This window comes from Helianthus annuus, chromosome 17 (assembly GCF_002127325.2).
Source record: "Helianthus annuus cultivar XRQ/B chromosome 17, HanXRQr2.0-SUNRISE, whole genome shotgun sequence".
Classification (NCBI taxonomy): Eukaryota; Viridiplantae; Streptophyta; class Magnoliopsida; order Asterales; family Asteraceae; genus Helianthus; species Helianthus annuus.
In genome coordinates this window covers 144054823-144074136 of record NC_035449.2, presented here as the reverse complement: position 1 = coordinate 144074136, position 19314 = coordinate 144054823, and the positions used below count along the sequence as shown (strand labels likewise).

At 39.3% G+C, this 19314-nt stretch overlaps 1 protein-coding gene across 1 annotated transcript; it reads right to left on the bottom strand.

The window, feature by feature from the left end:
• Window positions 1-3798: 3798 nt before the first annotated feature.
• LOC110924017 lies at window positions 3799-19075 on the bottom strand. Its single transcript, XM_022168062.1, has 5 exons — window positions 18809-19075; window positions 18687-18754; window positions 12197-12534; window positions 11514-11674; window positions 3799-4188 (listed from the first exon to the last, which is right to left on the bottom strand). Exons 1-5 carry the CDS (start codon window positions 19073-19075, stop codon window positions 3799-3801), a joined length of 1224 nt encoding a protein of 407 aa, XP_022023754.1.
• Between the last annotated feature and the right edge of the window lie 239 nt (window positions 19076-19314).

Genomic DNA, 19314 nt, shown 5'->3' with positions numbered 1-19314 from the left:
TAAATTGCTCTTTAGGTGTCTTAAAACTTTGGATAATGTTCCATTTCACCCCTTCTAACATAGCTTCTTTCTCTTGTACACAATGCTTTAAAATTTGTATGTGTGGCAAATTACCAAATGGGCAAAAAACCTAGTTTACTTAATAAGGTAGTATAGATTTGTTTGGATGGAAAGTGTTATATTGAAAAAGGTTTGGTATAATAAACACCGGTACCACCAGTATCTATCACGGCTCCTGTCTAGTGTAAGGTCGGGGGTTGTGACACTTTTCTTCAATCATACTTGCCGAGTTACATCAAAATAAATGGTAGATGAGCAACAAGTTGCGCCACCACCCCTTTCTGAATTGCAAACCCTGATTTACCAAAGACAAAACTCTGCCTCCTGAGGCTGAACAACTGCTGTGGATGACCCATTGGACCTTGGTCAGAAATTAGATAGCTATATCTACTCTTTAGTTACATGTAGCGTGAATTTGTAATGTGACACGGACATACCACAAAATTCATGAATTTAGCTTTAGTATAAATGGGTTTAAGTTAGTTTCGAACCGACCAACAAGCACGTTTATCTAACATGCATTTTAGGAACTTGAAATCTAGATTGATCATTTCAACCCGATCAAATCGGAGTACAACACTACAATGTAATTAGACTTGGACACATTTTTTTCAAAAATTATCTTTCAAATTGGATACTTTCTTAGTTTTTGTTTTTTGAAAATAAAAGCACAACCAACAAAGTGGATATTTTTTTAGTTATTCTTCAAAAGAGTGAATTACAAAAATCGTCCTTTATGTATGTCACTTATTGCAAAATGTTTCCTTTGTCTTCAATAATTACAGAAAACATACTCGATGTTTGCAAACCCTTGCAAGTTATGTCCTTTAGCCCTAACTCAGTTAATTTTTTGTGGTTAAATCTGACCAAATGGATCCCACATAAGGGTATTTTGGTCATTTTACTCTCATGTGGGGTCCATTGGTCAGATTTAGCCACAAAAATACCCTCATGTGGGGTCTATGTGGTCAGATTTAACCACAAAAATTAACTGAGTTAGGGCTAAAGGACATAACTTGCAATGGTTTGCAAACATCGAGTACGTTTTCTGTAATTATTGAAGACAAAGGACACAGTTTGCAATAAGTGACATACATAAAAGACGATTTTTGTAATTTACTCTTTTGAAAATAAAAGCAAAACCAACATGCTACATCAAATATGAGGAAGGAATCAAAACACAACCCATCAATAATCTAGATTCATTTTATTTCCTTCACCTCTAAATGTCAAATTAATGCTATAGAATGATCGTATATTAGTCATATAAGTTAGAATCTAACATTCATGTAGTTATACTTGTGAATAAACAAATATATGATACAGGAAAAAGAAAATGCAGTAGTTATCGCGATTCGCTTGGGCCACAAGCGAGTACTCGTGTTTTCTAAACTAGGAGCACCCAGCGCAAGAATATCCCTTTGGACTGCCTCATCCATGCCTAATATAGCGTTGACGGTTTTGACCTTCACCCTTCTTATGTCTGAGAACTTTAGAACGAAACGGTTTTCCAATCTATCGAACCTCCATGCAATAACTTGAGGCATTTAATTTTTATAATATATGGCATTTTACACACTTTTTTGCGTTTTTATTTGTTATTGAGACATACCTTATTGTATCGTTTGCTTGTGTAATTATATAATGTTATTTTTTGGCGCGCTTTTAGATGTTGAATACATTAGTTTGGCGCCAAAACAATAATATTGTTTGTAAACAGACCTTTTCTAATTTTTTTATATTCATATACTGTAGGGGGGTACAGGCTCTGAAAAAGTTTTTTTTTTCCAGAGATATGGTGACAATGAAACATTTTTGGTGTTTTATGTAATTTTTTTTTGGCGTGAAATGAAGGAGACAGACCTATACTGTGATATATATTTTTTATGTCATGTTTTGAAACCAAAAAATATAAGCAAAGTGTACGGCTAAAACAATTTTTTATGGCCTTTGAAACATAATGTTTGGCGTTTTGAAACGTATTTCAAACATGCACATTGTAAACAATATTCATAGCATTTTAAAAACAAAAAGATGCAAGATTTAATCCAGAAACATTAACCAACATGCACATTATAAATTGAAAGCAATTTATGGCATTTTAACTTAATCTACATATTCGGTCATCCTTTCTTCTATCCTCTTGACTCCTGTGGTGTACAATTCTGTAATTTTTGTGGCCCTAATCGCAAGAACTTATTTAATGATTTCACCAGCTGTTTTCGATTTTCATTTAAGCTATGCAGTAAAAATTTTCAGTGTACTTCTTCCTGAGGTCATTTAGTTGTCTCTGTTGTAGGTCATTTGGGGCATCTTCTTTTGCCAAACCACATTCCCAACCAGCCATCTGCCCCATATATGTTTCCATATGCCTCATTGTAAATATCTCACAGTCGATCACGTTAGATGTTGTTCTCCCATCCGTTTTTTGTCTGACAATAGGTGCCTTTTTCATGATCATAGCATTTGGGTGTTTTTTAAACAAGCAAATAGTTTGCAAAAGCATGTTGTTGCAGTTTGACATTTTTGCTTATATAAGTATGGCGTTTTGTGAACATAATTTGTAAAACAATACAAAATATTTTAGATAGTTGCCATTTTTTCAACCCATCATGTATACTTTTTTTTCAATGTTGAGCTCATCTCATTTAGCTTTGTTATCCAATACATCAACTCTATTGTGTTTTAGATTGAACCAGATAACATAGAAATGCCTTTGCCATATTATTGGTACGAAGATCAGATCATATTCGTCTATCTTTCTATCTTCTTTGAAACGAGCGTTTTTCAAAACCAATTCCATGTTTCGATTGAATTCTTTGTATCAATACTTTGTTGTTTGGTCAAACGCAGGCCTATTCTGTAATTTTGCATGGGAACATTTTTAATAACAAAATAAAGTCATAATATAATTGCATCAATTATTATAGCAAAATAGTTACCAGCATTATTTCTGTGCAGTACAATCTTGATGGTAATTTTGGGGCCTTAAATCTTTCTTCATGGTTCAGGATATGTCCCCAAGTTTGAATAATGTTGTTGTGTGCATAGAATCCTAGTCTCATGCTCTTTGTTATCACCCTTGTTAGTTCCGACACCCCTGTACTCCTGAAAAAATGCACATGGCATTTAAGTTACACGATTTCATTTTTATCAGGCATGGTGTTTTGGGTGTTTACATGCATCTGCATGTACATTTTAACGTTACATATGCAAACTATGGTGTTTTATGAGAAAGAACTGTACATACATGTAATAACCACTTCCAACGAATTTGTATGTTGAAATATTGTTTTCCTGTGTTGCCCTGGTTGCATGTATAACCACTTGCCTCCTGATAAAGGGGGACAAACATGCCCTACTCCGCTTAGACACTCTTTTCTCCACATTTTTGTCCTTTTTATTATTATTATCATCTTCATCACCTCCTTTACCATCAGGTAAGTCTAGTGTTTTCAAAATCGTGTTCTCTATCATCAAATTGTTTATGTCTAATGTTTTTTCCTCCTCACCCTTCTCTTGTACATCTGCCCTTTCTGGCGTTTTGGTGGGTGTTGGAGTTAATAGATCAAAAGAAGGTATATCTGATTTTTGCTTCCCTTGATCTATGGTGTTTTCATTTTCTACTTTTTTGGTTGTCACTTCTTCTTTAAGCCTTTGATTGAGGGTCTTCATTTTTCGCTTATTCAGCTTACCATATATATTCATCATCACCTGCAGGCCTATCTACACCTTCACCTACATGACCAGCTTCATCCTCAAATGCAGCCTCACATGCGCTACACCTTCAACAGTCATGGCATTTTGGTCAATGTCACCCTCAGCCAACCATTCACCTTCACTTGCGGCCTCATCATTCATGGCATGTTGGTCAACAGATATAGCATTGCCACGTTCGACAGGTATGGTGTTTTGATATCTTTCACATGCCTCATTTGAGGTCATGGAGTTTTGATCACCTTCCCATGCAATCTCAACCTCCCTTTCCCCTTCTATTTCCGTTCCCCCATCCCCTTCCCTTTCACTTTTCTTTCCTCCCTCAACCTCAGCATCATCCACATCATTCTCATTTTCTGCTCTTTCACTTGGCCCTTCCTTGGTGTTTTCATCCATAAACGTTGACATGTTCTTTAACAAGGTTAGACATTGTGAGTATTTGATATGTACTAGTAGACTGTTGTCACACCCCTAAATTTCCACGTGTCACCGGTGGGCCCGGTGGGGGATTATCGTGACGTAGTTGATATCGTCATAGTCAAACAACACAAATTATAATGCACAGCGGAAGCAAAGATAGATTTATTTCAACTTAAAATTTATTGTGATATCCAAGTATCACAAAATGTCGAAATAAAATCCACAGGCAGAATCAAACAAAAAGGAAACTTCATTTCAACAGACTTCATGCATCCTAAGCTTGCGAGACTCTATGGATGCTTAAGGAGTGACCAGCCTATTTCGCGTAGTACCTGCACTTAGTCTTTTTGGAAAATACGTCAGTTTACACTGGTAAATACAATTCAACTGACTCATTTTAAAAATGTTTAAAATTGATTTAAATGCACGTGGCATAAAACTTTTTATAACTTGGGATAATTATTTGCTTAATAATCTTGTAAAAGAATTACATGTTTGTTCTGCGTTCAGTAGCCCGGGTCGTGCCGGGTTAAAGCTCAATAGACACACCACTTAATATAAACGCCGCGAGACTCCTCCCGTGCCGACGATTATATGCAATAAAATGCACTACGGGTGTACGCCTACACCCGTGCGCTAAGGTCGGTGGCCATTCATAGAATGATGCCAAGGATATCCGGGACATGGTCATTAAACCCCCAAAGGCGTTAAACAAACAAAACAACATTTTCAAACGAGTTAATTTGACAGCACTTAACCATCAGCTGGTTAAGGTCAATTCCCCGACCAAGCGGTATTTTATATACCGTACCCCAAGCCCGTATAGGGAAAATAAGTTAAACGTATTTACCTGAGCAAGTATAAACCAAATATAACGAGTGCAAGTAGCTTTTACTGGGCTCCTAGATCTGGAAATTAAGGTTTTAATAACCTATTAGAATCCTAACGGGTCTTAAGCTTAGACCGGTTAGTTTTATATAAAGATTACGGTTTTAAACGCACAATGAGGCGAAGACCGTTTAAGAATGTGGTTTTGACCCAACAAACTTGCACACTTGTTTTATATGGGTAATATAATCACATTCTGAATTTTGAGACCAAAAAGATATGGTTTGACCCGTTTCGGCTATAAGGGTCAAATTAACCACATAAGCCGATCCGAACGCGTATAATGCGTAACGAGTAACCATAGGAGTCAAATACTAGTTTCTGAAGTTAATATACTTAAAATATGTTGTGATATCAGAATGATACCTTTCATTATGCCCCAAATGATTTTTAAACCAAAACTATGCCTCATAAGGGCGTTTTGGTCATTTTATAAGGTGTAAAAGAGTTAAATTAATAACCTGAGTTACAGGTCTGATTACATTAGTAAATATATTTAATTTACTAAGTTATAACAGTAGGGTATCAAAATTTGTGAAATTTATTGGCTTTAACCTTACTATGCACCGTAGGGGCATTTTGGTAATTTCACAAGTGCCTAAAAGGTCAATTCTGGAATTCTGAGTTCAAAATGTTTGCCTACTGTTTAAAATATAATAGTATACTAATTATATTAGTAGGTTCAAACCCTTATGCTAAATAAGGTCCTAGTGCACACTTATGTGTTAAAAATGCCTAAAAAGGCGATTTGGAGCCATTTCCGGGTTTTCTGTAAAAAGATGATATTTTTAATATTCCAGAAGGCTCAAAATAATATATTTATCATAACAAATCAGTAGAAATTGGTTTGAGGTCAAAAGGTTTTGTAAAACTCATTTTATGGCTAAAAAGGGCAAAACCGGCATAAACCGAATGAACCTTAGAATACTAAGTTATGCTCAGCCTAAAAATAAATAAAAATCTTCAAAATTCCCAAAATATTATTTTATAACAGTGGGTAAAAAGTTTGGTATAAAAATTTGGGTTTTAATAGGTTATACGTAATTTACGCCATTTAATTAGTAAAGAAGCTCTTAATTACGCTATTGAGTATAACTCTTAATCTAGACCTTAAACTGACTTCAAATTTTGGGTGCAAGTTTATAAATTAGCAACTAAGGTGCCTACTCTTTTACATTTTCAAAAATCATGTTTTAAGGTCAAATGGGCATAATGGTCAACATATAAGCAATTAACGGAAACATGCATGTGAATATGATATCTATTGAACCGGGTTGTATAAACTCAGAGAGTTATACTAATATGAAAATAGGTTCAAAAGAAGCTCTAAGGCAATCCTAATCTTGGCTTAAACGGGTCAGAACTGAAAGTCAAAGCAGAAGTCAAACTTTGCGACTTTCGGTTCCAAACCGAGCCTAAACTGAAAATTGTCGAGTTGAACATGTTGGAACATGTTCATACATTAATTACCAAGTTATTTTAATGATCAAACAGATTGCATGTAACCTACATTGCTAATTATAAGTTAATTTGAAGTTAAGCGTTCTGTTGACTTTTTATAGTTAGCTTTAACTCGACAATTTGCATGCTTAAAGTGGGAATCTGGAAATACCCTTTTAAGGGTTTGATACCCACTTAATTACCTTCTCAAAGGTATCTTTAATTCGTGATTTGACAGAGCACATTATAAGTAATCACGAAGTCAAACCTTAATTACGATGGTTTGACTTTTAGCTAATTAACTAAGCTAAAAGTAATTAGAGGGGTTTAAGGACACTTACAAGAGTCCTAAGAATGCTTAAGATGCCTAAGAAGATTTGTTGTAGACTAGGGAAGCTCCAGAGATGTCTTGAACCAAAGTCCCAAGTTAGCAAGTGACAATGGTTACCATTCAAGTCCTTATATAGTGAGCCAAGAGATCCAATATTGTGACACACAAGTCTACAATGGTTGGGGGATCATCCCAGGTGTTCCTAGAGAGCTAAATACTGCCTAGCAAGCCCATGGTTTCGAAATTTTACATTTTAAGTCGTTGCAACGGGCTGGACAGGCAGCTGTCCAAAATCTGCTGCCAGCGACCTCCTTACGGACCGTAAGCATATGGCCTTGCGGTCTGTAAGCACCTCTTGCGGACCGTAAGCTAAAATGGTTACGGTCCGTAACCGCCCTTGCTGAAACATGCCCAGATACCCTCCTTACGGACCGTAAGCCTCAGGCTTTGCGGTCCGTAACCGATGGTCAGAGGACAAAAATTTGCAAACTTTTAAGTCTTGACCATGCAACTTTCAAATGTCGAAACATCAGGCTTTTACTGCAATGTAGGGTCCACCATTTTCAGGTTTTGCATGTTTGCATGAATGTTGATACCTTGGAATCTTATGGCAACTTTAATTGACGGAAACATCAAGACTAAGTCCTTGGATTCTCATAATTAACTAACAAGCTTCATATATTTATTCTTGGTTCTATCTTATGAGACTTTTATTCAGTATTATCATTAGTAACAATCCTGTCAAATCCCAAGTTCACATAACAGATGGAACTTTATTTATTTGGAACAACCGGTTATCATATAGGATGATTTTCAAAAGATTTAAGGATCTTGGGATTTATATAAAAAAAGAAATTTCGGGTCGCTCAGAGGTGTTTTAATAACATGTCGCCCTTGGGTCGTTCAGAGGTATTTAAATAACATGACGCCCTTTTTATTAAAAAAAATCCTACCATACATCTTTTTATTTGATCCGGTTTTCCTGACACGTCTGTCTCTCATGACACGTGTCTTTATTTCAATGGACAGGAATTTCCGAGGTGTTACATCCTCAACCCCTTAAAAGAAATCTCGACCTCGAGATTTACTGAAACAATTGAGGGTATTTTTCTTGCATCGTGGACTCTAACTCCCACGTATATTCAGGACCTCTACGAGCATCCCATTTTACCTTGACAATAGGCACAAGCTTCCTCTGAAGCTTCTTTACCTGTCGATCCTCAATCGACACAGGTTTTTCCACAAATTTTAAGCTCTCGTCTATATGCACATCCGTGTGTGGTATGACTAGCGACTCGTCAGCTAGACATTTCTTTAGATTGCAGACGTGGAATACATTATGAATACCATCGAGCTCCTCAGGTAAGTTTAACTTGTAAGCCACCGACCCTACACATTCGATGATCTCGAATGGTCCTATGTACCTTGGGCTTAACTTACCTTTCTTGCCAAATCGCATCACCCCTTTCCAAGGTGATACTTTGAGTAAGACCTTATCGCCAACCTCAAACTTGAGAGGCTTTCACCTCTCATCCGCATAGCTCTTCTGCCTATCTCGAGCAGCTTTCAGACGATCGCAAATTTGGACAATCTTGTCCGTTGTCTCGAAGACTAAATCAGGACCTGATAATTGCGTATCTCCCACTTCTGCCCAGCAAATGGGCGTTCTGCACTTTCTACCATATAGTGCCTCGAAAGGCGCAGCCTTAATGCTAGTATGGTAGCTATTATTGTAGGAGAATTCGACTAACGGTAAATGCCTGTCCCAACTTCCTCCTAAATCAATCACACATGCACGCAACATGTCTTCCAACGTCTGAATGGTACGCTCACTCTGCCCATCCGTCTGGGGGTGGTAAGCCGTACTGAAATTCAATTGAGTGCCCAGAGACTGTTGGAAACTCTTCCAGAAATGAGATGTGTATCTAGTATCCCGGTCCGAGATAATAGATACTGGCACACCATGCAAGGCCACAATCTTATCTACGTACAATTGGGCTAGCATGTCAGAGCTGAAGGTTTCTCTAATGGGCAGGAAGTGTGCTGACTTAGTCAGTCTATCAACTATGACCCATATAGTATCATTTCCCTTCGGCGTCTTAGGCAATTTGGTGATGAAGTCCATCGTCACCATTTCCCATTTCCAAGTGGGAATTTCAGGCTGTTGCAGTAAACCTGACGGCTTCTGATGTTCTGCTTTGACTTTAGCACACGTCAAGCATTTAGCTACATAATCAGCTATAGACTTTTTCAAGCCTATCCACCAATAATTTGCCTTTAAATCCTGGTACATCTTATCAGCTCCAGGATGGACAAAATACTTGGAACTGTGGGCTTCCTTGAGGATAACATCACGAAGTCCTCCATATATAGGAACCCATATTCATCCATTTAATCCTAACAATCCGTCTTTATCGTAGGACAACTGTTCTTCAGTTACTCCTAATTTCTCCTCGGAATAGTTAGCTTCCAACACAGCTTCCTTTTGTGCGGCTAACAACTTTTCATTCAAGCTGCTCTTAATTTCAATGCTCTTGGCATTGATCCTTATCGGTTTCACTCTTTCCTTCCTGCTTAGAGCATCTGCGACTACATTAGCCTTGCCTGGATGGTATCTTATTTCACAATCATAATCGTTCAAGGTTTCCATCCATCGTCGCTGCCTCATGTTCAAATCCTTCTGATTGAACAGGTGTTGAAGGCTCTTATGGTCGGAATAGATTACACACTTCGTCCCATACAGATAATGCCTCCAAAGCTTTAGTGCAAATACAACGGCACCCAACTCTAAGTCATGGGTGGTGTAATTCTTTTCGTGCACCTTTAATTGACGTGAAGCGTAGGCTATAACCTTGCCCTTTTGCATTAACACGCAACCCATTCCGGTGTGTGATGCATCACAATACACCACAAATTCTTCAATGCCTTCAGGTAGAGTCAGTACTGGAGCGTTACTCAACTTCTGCTTCAAGGTATCAAAAGATTCTTGCTGCTTAGGCCCCCAATTAAACTTAATGTTCTTACGTGTTAACGACGTTAAGGGTGCAGCAATCCTTGAGAAGTTTTCAATAAAACGCCTGTAGTACCCAGCCAAGCCTAGGAAGCTACGAATCTCTGAAGGTGTCTTTGGCTCTTGCCAGTTCATAATAGCTTCTATCTTTGCGGGATCCACTTGAATTCCACGTTCGCTCACCACATGACCAAGGAACTGGACTTCGCGAAGCCAAAACTCACACTTTGAAAACTTGGCATAAAGTTTTTCTTGATGAAGTAGCTTGAGAATGCACCAAAGATGCTCCTCATGGTCAGCTTGGTTCTTTGAGTAGATGAGGATGTCGTCAATGAAGACGATGACAAATTTATCTAGATAAGGCTTGCATACGCGATTCATGAGATCCATGAATGCGGCAGGCGCGTTAGTGAGCCCAAAAGGCATCACTAGGAACTCGTAATGACCATAACGAGTTCTAAACGCGGTCTTATGTACATCCTCCTCCTTGACTTTCAATTGATGATAGCCAGACCTGAGATCTATCTTGGAAAAGTAACTCGCTCCCTGTAGTTGGTCGAATAGATCATCGATTCTAGGCAAAGGATATCTGTTCTTGATAGTAACCTTATTTAGCTCACGGTAATCAATGCATAGACGCATTGACCCATCCTTCTTTTTGACAAACAGAATTGGCGCTCCCCATGGAGATGAACTAGGTCTAATAAAGCCTTTAGCTAGCAAATCATCTAGCTGTGTCCTTAATTCCTTCATCTCCGTTGGTGCTAGTCTATATGGTGCTCTGGCCACTAGTGCAGCTCCGGGGATGATGTCAATCCTAAACTCCACCTGCCTATCTGGCGGCAAACCAGGTAGTTCCTCCGGAAAAACTTCGGGATAGTCAGAAATGATCGGTATGTCTTCGATCCTGGGCTTCTTCTCCTCAATGGTTACTCGTGCCACATAAATGACACAACCCCTACTCGTGCACCCGGATGCCTTAAGCATTGCCACACGCTTTGGCATTCCGTGTTGAGTATCTCCCTGAATAGTGAGTGGCTCACCAGATGAGGTCTTGATTACTACCTGCTTCTTGTTGCATACTATCTGGGCTTGGTTATGCGATAACCAATCCATCCCTATTACTACATCAAAGCCTGCTAGCTTAAAGGGTAACAAGGACAAAGGAAAAGAGTGGTTCCTAATGGATAGGACACATCCATCTAATACAGTCGAAACTGTTTCTAATGATCCATCAGCTAATTCCACTTCGTATTTCATACTTAGGACTTTAACAGGTAATTTCAACAGTTCACAGAACTTATTATCTACAAAGGACCTATCCGCCCCAGAGTCAAATAAAACCCTTGCGTAGACATCATTAACGAGAAAAGTACCTGTTATGACATTATCATCCTGTATAGCTTCCTTTGCATCCATGCGGAAGACCCTTGCATTTGTCTTCTTTCCCTCTTCTGTTTTCTTGACAAGCTTCGGGCAGTTGGGTCTAATATGTCCCTTCTCATTACAATTGAAGCAGGTGGCATCCTTAAGTTTCTTGCAATCTAATGCCTTATGATCCGGGGACTTGCAAATCGCACATAGTTTCTGCTGAGATTGGAACCTAGACTCCTGCCTGCATTTCCCGAAATGGTGCTTCTTACAAACCTTGCACCTGGGCTTCTCACCCGACTGTTGATCTCCCTTCTTGGACCCAGACCCTTTCTTGTGGTCGTCATTGCCTTTCCGCTTCTTATCTGAGCGTCGCGAACCATCATCTTCGCGTTTTCGTTTCTCGGCATCTGCGGCCCTCAGTGATCTCTGTCTAACTGCATCTTTTGTAAGGGACAGAGATAGGTCAGCCACCTATCGAAAAGTAGTGGGCCGAGAGGCCTTGACGCTTGCTTTAATTTCTGGGGCCAGACCCGCAATGAAACGGGCTATCCTCTTTGGTTCAGGTGTTACAAGATAGGGAACTAGCCTCGACAAGGTATTGAAGGTTGTGAGATAAGCCTGGCAGTCCAGGTTCTTCATAACCAGAGATAGGAAATCAGACTCTATTCCCTCGACCTCGTGCTGTGGGCAATAATTTTCCTTGATTAGGGCAACAAATTGTTCCCAAGACATGTTGTATAGAGGTACTTTCCCGGTGGCTTGAATCAACGACTTCCACCATTGCAGGGCATCACCCTTGAAAGATTGCGTCACGAACTTCACAATATCTCTTTCAGCACAGCCACTTATATCCACTACCGTCTCCATCTCATCAAGCCAAGTCATACAGTCTACTGCCCCCTTCTCCCCAGTGAAATTCCGAGGTTTACAAGATACAAAGTATTTATACGTGCAACCCTTGGCACGTGGGGCATTATAAAGCACAATCTTCTTGGAATGATTATCATTTTCATTCGAAGAATGTCTATCATCCTCCTTCTTGGATTCCTCCTTTTTAGACTTGGGTTTGACAGAAGGTGGCTTGCTGTGAGCCTCTGAATGAGTCTTAGATTTATTATGCGGTGTAGACAGGGTTCTACTATGGGTCCCGCTGTACTCACTGCACTGTCTTTCTAAAGCCTTAGTAACCGCATTATCTACCAGTGCTTTCAACTCTGCACCAGTTAACTGTATCTTTGCGTTATCGTGGTTCTCCACCGGACGACTATTCACTTCATCCGACCCCGCCATGTAGCTTCAATTGCTACATATAAACAATAATGGGCAAGGTTTTTATTTAATAGTTAATACAGTATTTTATGTATTTTATTAACCATGGTTTTAAATAGCCATTGCAGGTTAAATTATTAATTAACATAAATTCAGGGTCTGTATTATAACCCTATATTATACTTAAGAATTAACATATAACTTAGTCACAAGGACAGTGTTAGCTTATAACCCGGATTCTTACAGAATCAAGGCATTAGGGTTTGAATCACAGTTCATTACCCTATTCTAGACAGTGAGTTGCAGACTCAAACTGTCTTTTAGTCCCTAGGACATTAATTACTACCCGTAGGTACTTCATTCTTAAGGAATGGTCATTTACTTGCAGGGAATCTTAAATTAACCCAATTCTCAATGATGGTCTATGTGACTTCTACTGGGTCACAATTTGCCCAATATGTCAACATACTCACAGATGTTAACAGAATTTGGAATCTTTTAGACAGGTTCTGCCATCTTGGCCATGTCTGCAACGACACGTGGCTAGGCTTTTACCCCTTAGATTCTCTTTATAACGCAGATCAATCCTAAGTTGAGACGTTAATTATGGACCTGAATCTAATTATGGAGATACCATTTTGGCCTTGTCTTAAAATGACATGTGGCTAGGTCTTGTCCTTTTTTAGATTTTTGCCATTTTACACAAATGGTAGGTCTTCTTTTATTTTAGGAAATGTTATTTTCATTTTATTTTAAGTTTATTCATATACTTATTTATAACAACAATCATAAAAATTTAAATGCAACATTTCATTAAATCAAGATTTAACAGTACATCATTTGCCCAAAACAGGACTTCTACAACAACATGCCCACGCAGGGGTGAAATACAACAAATAAATCAACAAACAAACCCACGCAGGGGTCAACTGAAAGACATGCCCACGCAGGGGCAGAATACTAAAAGACAAGCTCACGCAGGAGCTGAATACAGAAACATAAAGTCCACGCAGGGACTGATTACAACTAAGCAGACAAACATCAAAGGTCCTTAATGACCCCTCCTCTTAGACTTCCCCTTTAGCAAGTCTGACAGGCCCTTGAAAAAGCCTTGCCGCTCCCTGCGGTCCTCTCGAACTTCCTGTTCGACTTGGTGCAACCTCTCAAGAACCTCCTGCTGATGTTCCGGCGGAATCAGCTGTGGCTGCGGCGGCTGGTACATAGGTTGAGGAGGTGGTGAATGCTGGTACCCATAAGTCGGGTAACCAGTGGTCCATGGTCCTCCGTATGGTCCTTCAGGATGAAGAGCGTTGTAGTCCCGAGCTACTTGATATGGATCGACCTCCGCATAGCCGAAGTTGTAGTGAGTATGCGCTGGCTGCTCAAAGGGGTTATACGCTGCCGAACCGGCGTATGCAGGGATTGGGTTGTCAAAACCCAACGGAGGTGCCATAGGTACTGAGTTGATTTCTGGAATGGGGCTTGATGGACCCCCCAATTGTTGTTCTTCCTCTTCCTCCTAAAGTGGCGGATAATGGCTGCCACTTGATGGTTGGGGTGTGCTGATGCGGACACCCCCTCGCACGGACATCCGTGCGTTCGATCTCCTCTGCCTCGGTGGCTCCGGAGGTGGCTGCTGTTCCACTGGTGGTGGTGGTGGCGGTGTAACTGCCACGAAACGAGAATCCTGAGAAGGATCCTGTTGCGGTTGCTGCTGCTGTTGTTGCTGCTGGTAAGGGGACGAGTGGTGTGAGGGGGTAAAATACCAGTCGATGTTTCGGAACCTCTCCTCGTAGTTGTCTGGACCGCGATAAGGCGATCCGTGAAAAGATGATCCGTCAGAGATCTCTATTGGGTGCTTGGGCGTCCCCGTAGCAGGCTCCATAGGGTCAGTATCCTCGTCCATATCGTTATCCCCAGAGAAGTGGTCTTCCGGTCCAAGTGGGTTAAAACCCACGGGTTCTGGAAAAATGTTAGCCGGGTTGAACCGGCTTTGGAAGGTTGGGGTTGGGTCACCAAAGGAGTGGTGAGAGTTGGATCTCTGCAGAGGTATGAAAGAGGGTGGTTGCTCGTTGGGCTCATTTTCTGACTGGGGCCCAAATGAGTGCTGGTAAGAAGGTGAAGAGCTGAGGGAAACTGATCGTCTCCCTGGTTCAACATAGAGCCTCCACGGCTCCTGTGGACTGGTGCTCATGGTGATGGACGGGGTACGCCGGTGCGAAGGCCCGACTTCGTGGTCGTGACCCGTGACAGGGGCCTTGCCTCGTCCGCGAAGAAACCTTGGTGGCATATTGACCTGCATACAAGTTTTAGATAACCACAATATAATAATATAAGACCCAAAAATATAACAAAACAGAGTTTGTCCTATGTTCTTTGTCTAGACATCAGAACTCGAAGAATGTGCAATTCGTGCACTAAGACTAAACACAAAAGGCTAGTGTTTAATTTACTCAGTGTTGGCTCTGATACCAACCTGTCACACCCCTAAATTTCCACGTGTCACCGGTGGGCCCGGTGGGGGATTATCGTGACGTAGTTGATATCGTCATAGTCAAACAACACAAATTATAATGCACAGCGGAAGCAAAGATAGATTTATTTCAACTTAAAATTTATTGTGATATCCAAGTATCACAAAATGTCGAAATAAAATCCACAGGCAGAATCAAACAAAAAGGAAACTTCATTTCAACAGACTTCATGCATCCTAAGCTTGCGAGACTCTATGGATGCTTAAGGAGTGACCAGCCTATTTCGCGTAGTACCTGCACTTAGTCTTTTTGGAAAATACGTCAGTTTACACTGGTAAATACAATTCAACTGACTCGTTTTAAAAATGTTTAAAATTGATTTAAATGCACGTGGCATAAAACTTTTTATAACTTGGGATAATTATTTGCTTAATAATCTTGTAAAAGAATTACATGTTTGTTCTGCGTTCAGTAGCCCGGGTCGTGTCGGGTTAAAGCTCAATAGACACACCACTTAATATAAACGCCGCGAGACTCCTCCCGTGCCGACGATTATATGCAATAAAATGCACTACGGGTGTACGCCTACACCCGTGCGCTAAGGTCGTGGCCATTCATAGAATGATGCCAAGGATATCCGGGACATGGTCATTAAACCCCCAAAGGCGTTAAACAAACAAAACAACATTTTCAAACGAGTTAATTTGACAGCACTTAACCATCAGCTGGTTAAGGTCAATTCCCCGACCAAGCGGTATTTTATATACCGTACCCCAAGCCCGTATAGGGAAAATAAGTTAAACGTATTTACCTGAGCAAGTATAAACCAAATATAACGAGTGCAAGTAGCTTGTACTAGGCTCCTAGATCTGGAAATTAAGGTTTTAATAACCTATTAGAATCCTAACGGGTCTTAAGCTTAGACCGGTTAGTTTTATATAAAGATTACGGTTTTAAACGCACAATGAGGCGAAGACCGTTTAAGAATGTGGTTTTGACCCAACAAACTTGCACACTTGTTTTATATGGGTAATATAATCACATTCTGAATTTTGAGACCAAAAAGATATGGTTTGACCCGTTTCGGCTATAAGGGTCAAATTAACCACATAAGCCGATCCGAACGCGTATAATGCGTAACGAGTAACCATAGGAGTCAAATACAAGTTTCTGAAGTTAATATACTTAAAATATGTTGTGATATCAGAATGATACCTTTCATTATGCCCCAAATGATTTTTAAACCAAAACTATGCCTCATAAGGGCGTTTTGGTCATTTTATAAGGTGTAAAAGAGTTAAATTAATAACCTGAGTTACAGGTCTGATTACATTAGTAAATATATTTAATTTACTAAGTTATAACAGTAGGGTATCAAAATTTGTGAAATTTATTGGCTTTAACCTTACTATGCACCGTAGGGGCATTTTGGTAATTTCACAAGTGCCTAAAAGGTCAATTCTGGAATTCTGAGTTCAAAACGTTTGCCTACTGTTTAAAATATAAAAGTATACTAATTACATCAGTAGGTTCAAACCCTTATGCTAAATAAGGTCCTAGTGCACACTTATGTGTTAAAAATGCCTAAAAAGGCGATTTGGAGCCATTTCCGGGTTTTCTGTAAAAAGCTGATATTTTTAATATTCCAGAAGGCTCAAAATAATATATTTATCATAACAAATCAGTAGAAATTGGTTTGAGGTCAAAAGGTTTTGTAAAACTCATTTTATGGCTAAAAAGGGCAAAACCGGCATAAACAGAATGAACCTTAGAATACTAAGTTATGCTCAGCCTAAAAATAAATAAAAATCTTCAAAATTCCCAAAATATTATTTTATAATAGTGGGTAAAAAGTTTGGTATAAAAATTTGGGTTTTAATAGGTTATACGTAATTTACGCCATTTAATTAGTAAAGAAGCTCTTAATTACGCTATTGAGTATAACTCTTAATCTAGACCTTAAACTGACTTCAAATTTTGGGTGCAAGTTTATAAATTAGCAACTAAGGTGCCTACTCTTTTACATTTTCAAAAATCATGTTTTAAGGTCAAATGGGCATAATGGTCAACATATAAGCAATTAACGGAAACATGCATGTGAATATGATATCTATTGAACCGGGTTGTATAATCTCAGAGAGTTATACTAATATGAAAATAGGTTCAAAAGAAGCTCTAAGGCAATCCTAATCTTGGCTTAAACGGGTCAGAACTGGAAGTCAAAGCAGAAGTCAAACTTTGCGACTTTCGGTTCCAAACCGAGCCTAAACTGAAAATTGTCGAGTTGAACATGTTGGAACATGTTCTTACATTAATTACCAAGTTATTTTAATGATCAAACAGATTGCATGTAACCTACATTGCTAATTATAAGTTAATTTGAAGTTAAGCGTTCTGTTGACTTTTTATAGTTAGCTTTGACTCGACAATTTGCATGCTTAAAGTGGGAATCTGGAAATATCCTTTTAAGGGTTTGATACCCACTTAATTACCTTCTCAAAGGTATCTTTAATTCGTGATTTGACAGAGCACATTATAAGTAATCACGAAGTCAAACCTTAATTACGATGGTTTGACTTTTAGCTAATTAACTAAGCTAAAAGTAATTAGAGGGGTTTAAGGACACTTACAAGAGTCCTAAGAATGCTTAAGATGCCTAAGAAGATTTGTTGTAGACCAGGGAAGCTCCAGAGATGTCTTGAACCAAAGTCCCAAGTTAGCAAGTGACAATGGTTACCATTCAAGTCCTTATATAGTGAGCCAAGAGATCCAAGATTGTGACACACAAGTCTACAATGGTTGGGGGATCATCCCAGGTGTTCCTAGAGAGCTAAATACTGCCTAGAAAGCCCATGGTTTCGAAATTTTACATTTTAATTCAGTGCAACGGGCTGGACAGGCAGCTGTCAAAAATCTGCTGCCAGCGACCTCCTTACGGACCGTAAGCATATGGCCTTGCGGTCCGTAAGCACCTCTTGCGGACCGTAAGCTAAAATGGTTACGGTTCGTAACCGCCCTTGCTGAAACATGCCCATATACCCTCCTTACGGATCGTAAGCCTCAGGCTTTGCGGTCCGTAACCGATGGTCAGAGGACAAAAATTTGCAAACTTTTAAGTTTTGACCATGTAACTTTCAAATGTCGAAACATCAGGCTTTTACTACAATGTAGGGTCCACCATTTTCAGGTTTTGCATGTTTGCATGAATGTTGATACCTTGGAATCTTATGGCAACTTTAATTGACGGAAACATCAAGACTAAGTCCTTGGATTCTCATAATTAACTAACAAGCTTCATATATTTATTCTTGGTTCTATCTTATGAGACTTTTATTCAGTATTATCATTAGTAACAATCCTGTCAAATCCCAAGTTCACATAACAGATGGAACTTTATTTATTTGGAACAACCGGTTATCATATAGGATGATTTTCAAAAGATTTAAGGATCTTGGGATTTATATAAAAAAAGAAATTTCGGGTCGCTCAGAGGTGTTTTAATAACATGTCGCCCTTGGGTCGTTCAGAGGTATTTAAATAACATGACGCCCTTTTTATTAAAAAAAAATCCTACCATACATCTTTTTATTTGATCCGGTTTTCCTGACACGTCTGTCTCTCATGACACGTGTCTTTATTTCAATGGACAGGAATTTCCGAGGTGTTACAACTGTTTGGATGTTCAAGCTTTAATTGATTTAACAATGTCTTCATCTTGTTGTAACTGTCTTCTAATTCTTTGTAGGCACCATCCAACTTCTCAGCCATTGCCTGCAAAATTAAGAAGCAATATAATTATGATGTTTGTTTTTTTTTTTTTTTTACCTTTTTTGCTTCATTCAAGGCGTTCTTTTCCATCATATTGCTTTTTTGTTTCTCACCGGCACCTTGGTCCCCATACTGTGTTAGTACTGTGAGTAGAGCATGGTTTCCAGAGGTAGAAACTTCAAACATCCTGTTCTGGCTTTCTAAATCCTCAGCTGCAACTCTTTGATAGAAAGCCTCTTCTTGCTCATCATTGATAGACATGGCGTTTTGCACTTCAGGGTCGAGTTCTATACGGTTGTTGTGGATAGATATGGGGTTTTCCATGTTTGGCGTTTTGTCAAGTCTTCAACATACTCATTATGATCATCATGATCAAAACCATCATCATCAACCTCATCTTGAACATTATCAGCATTCTCATCAAGATTATCAACATCATTTTCATCTCCATTGTCAACACACCATCATGTCGCAACCCACGACCCCTACCCTGGGAGCGGGCGGCCGCGAGGACAGTATCAGTGGTATCGGTGTTTATTAATTTGGCAGCGGAAAATACATCA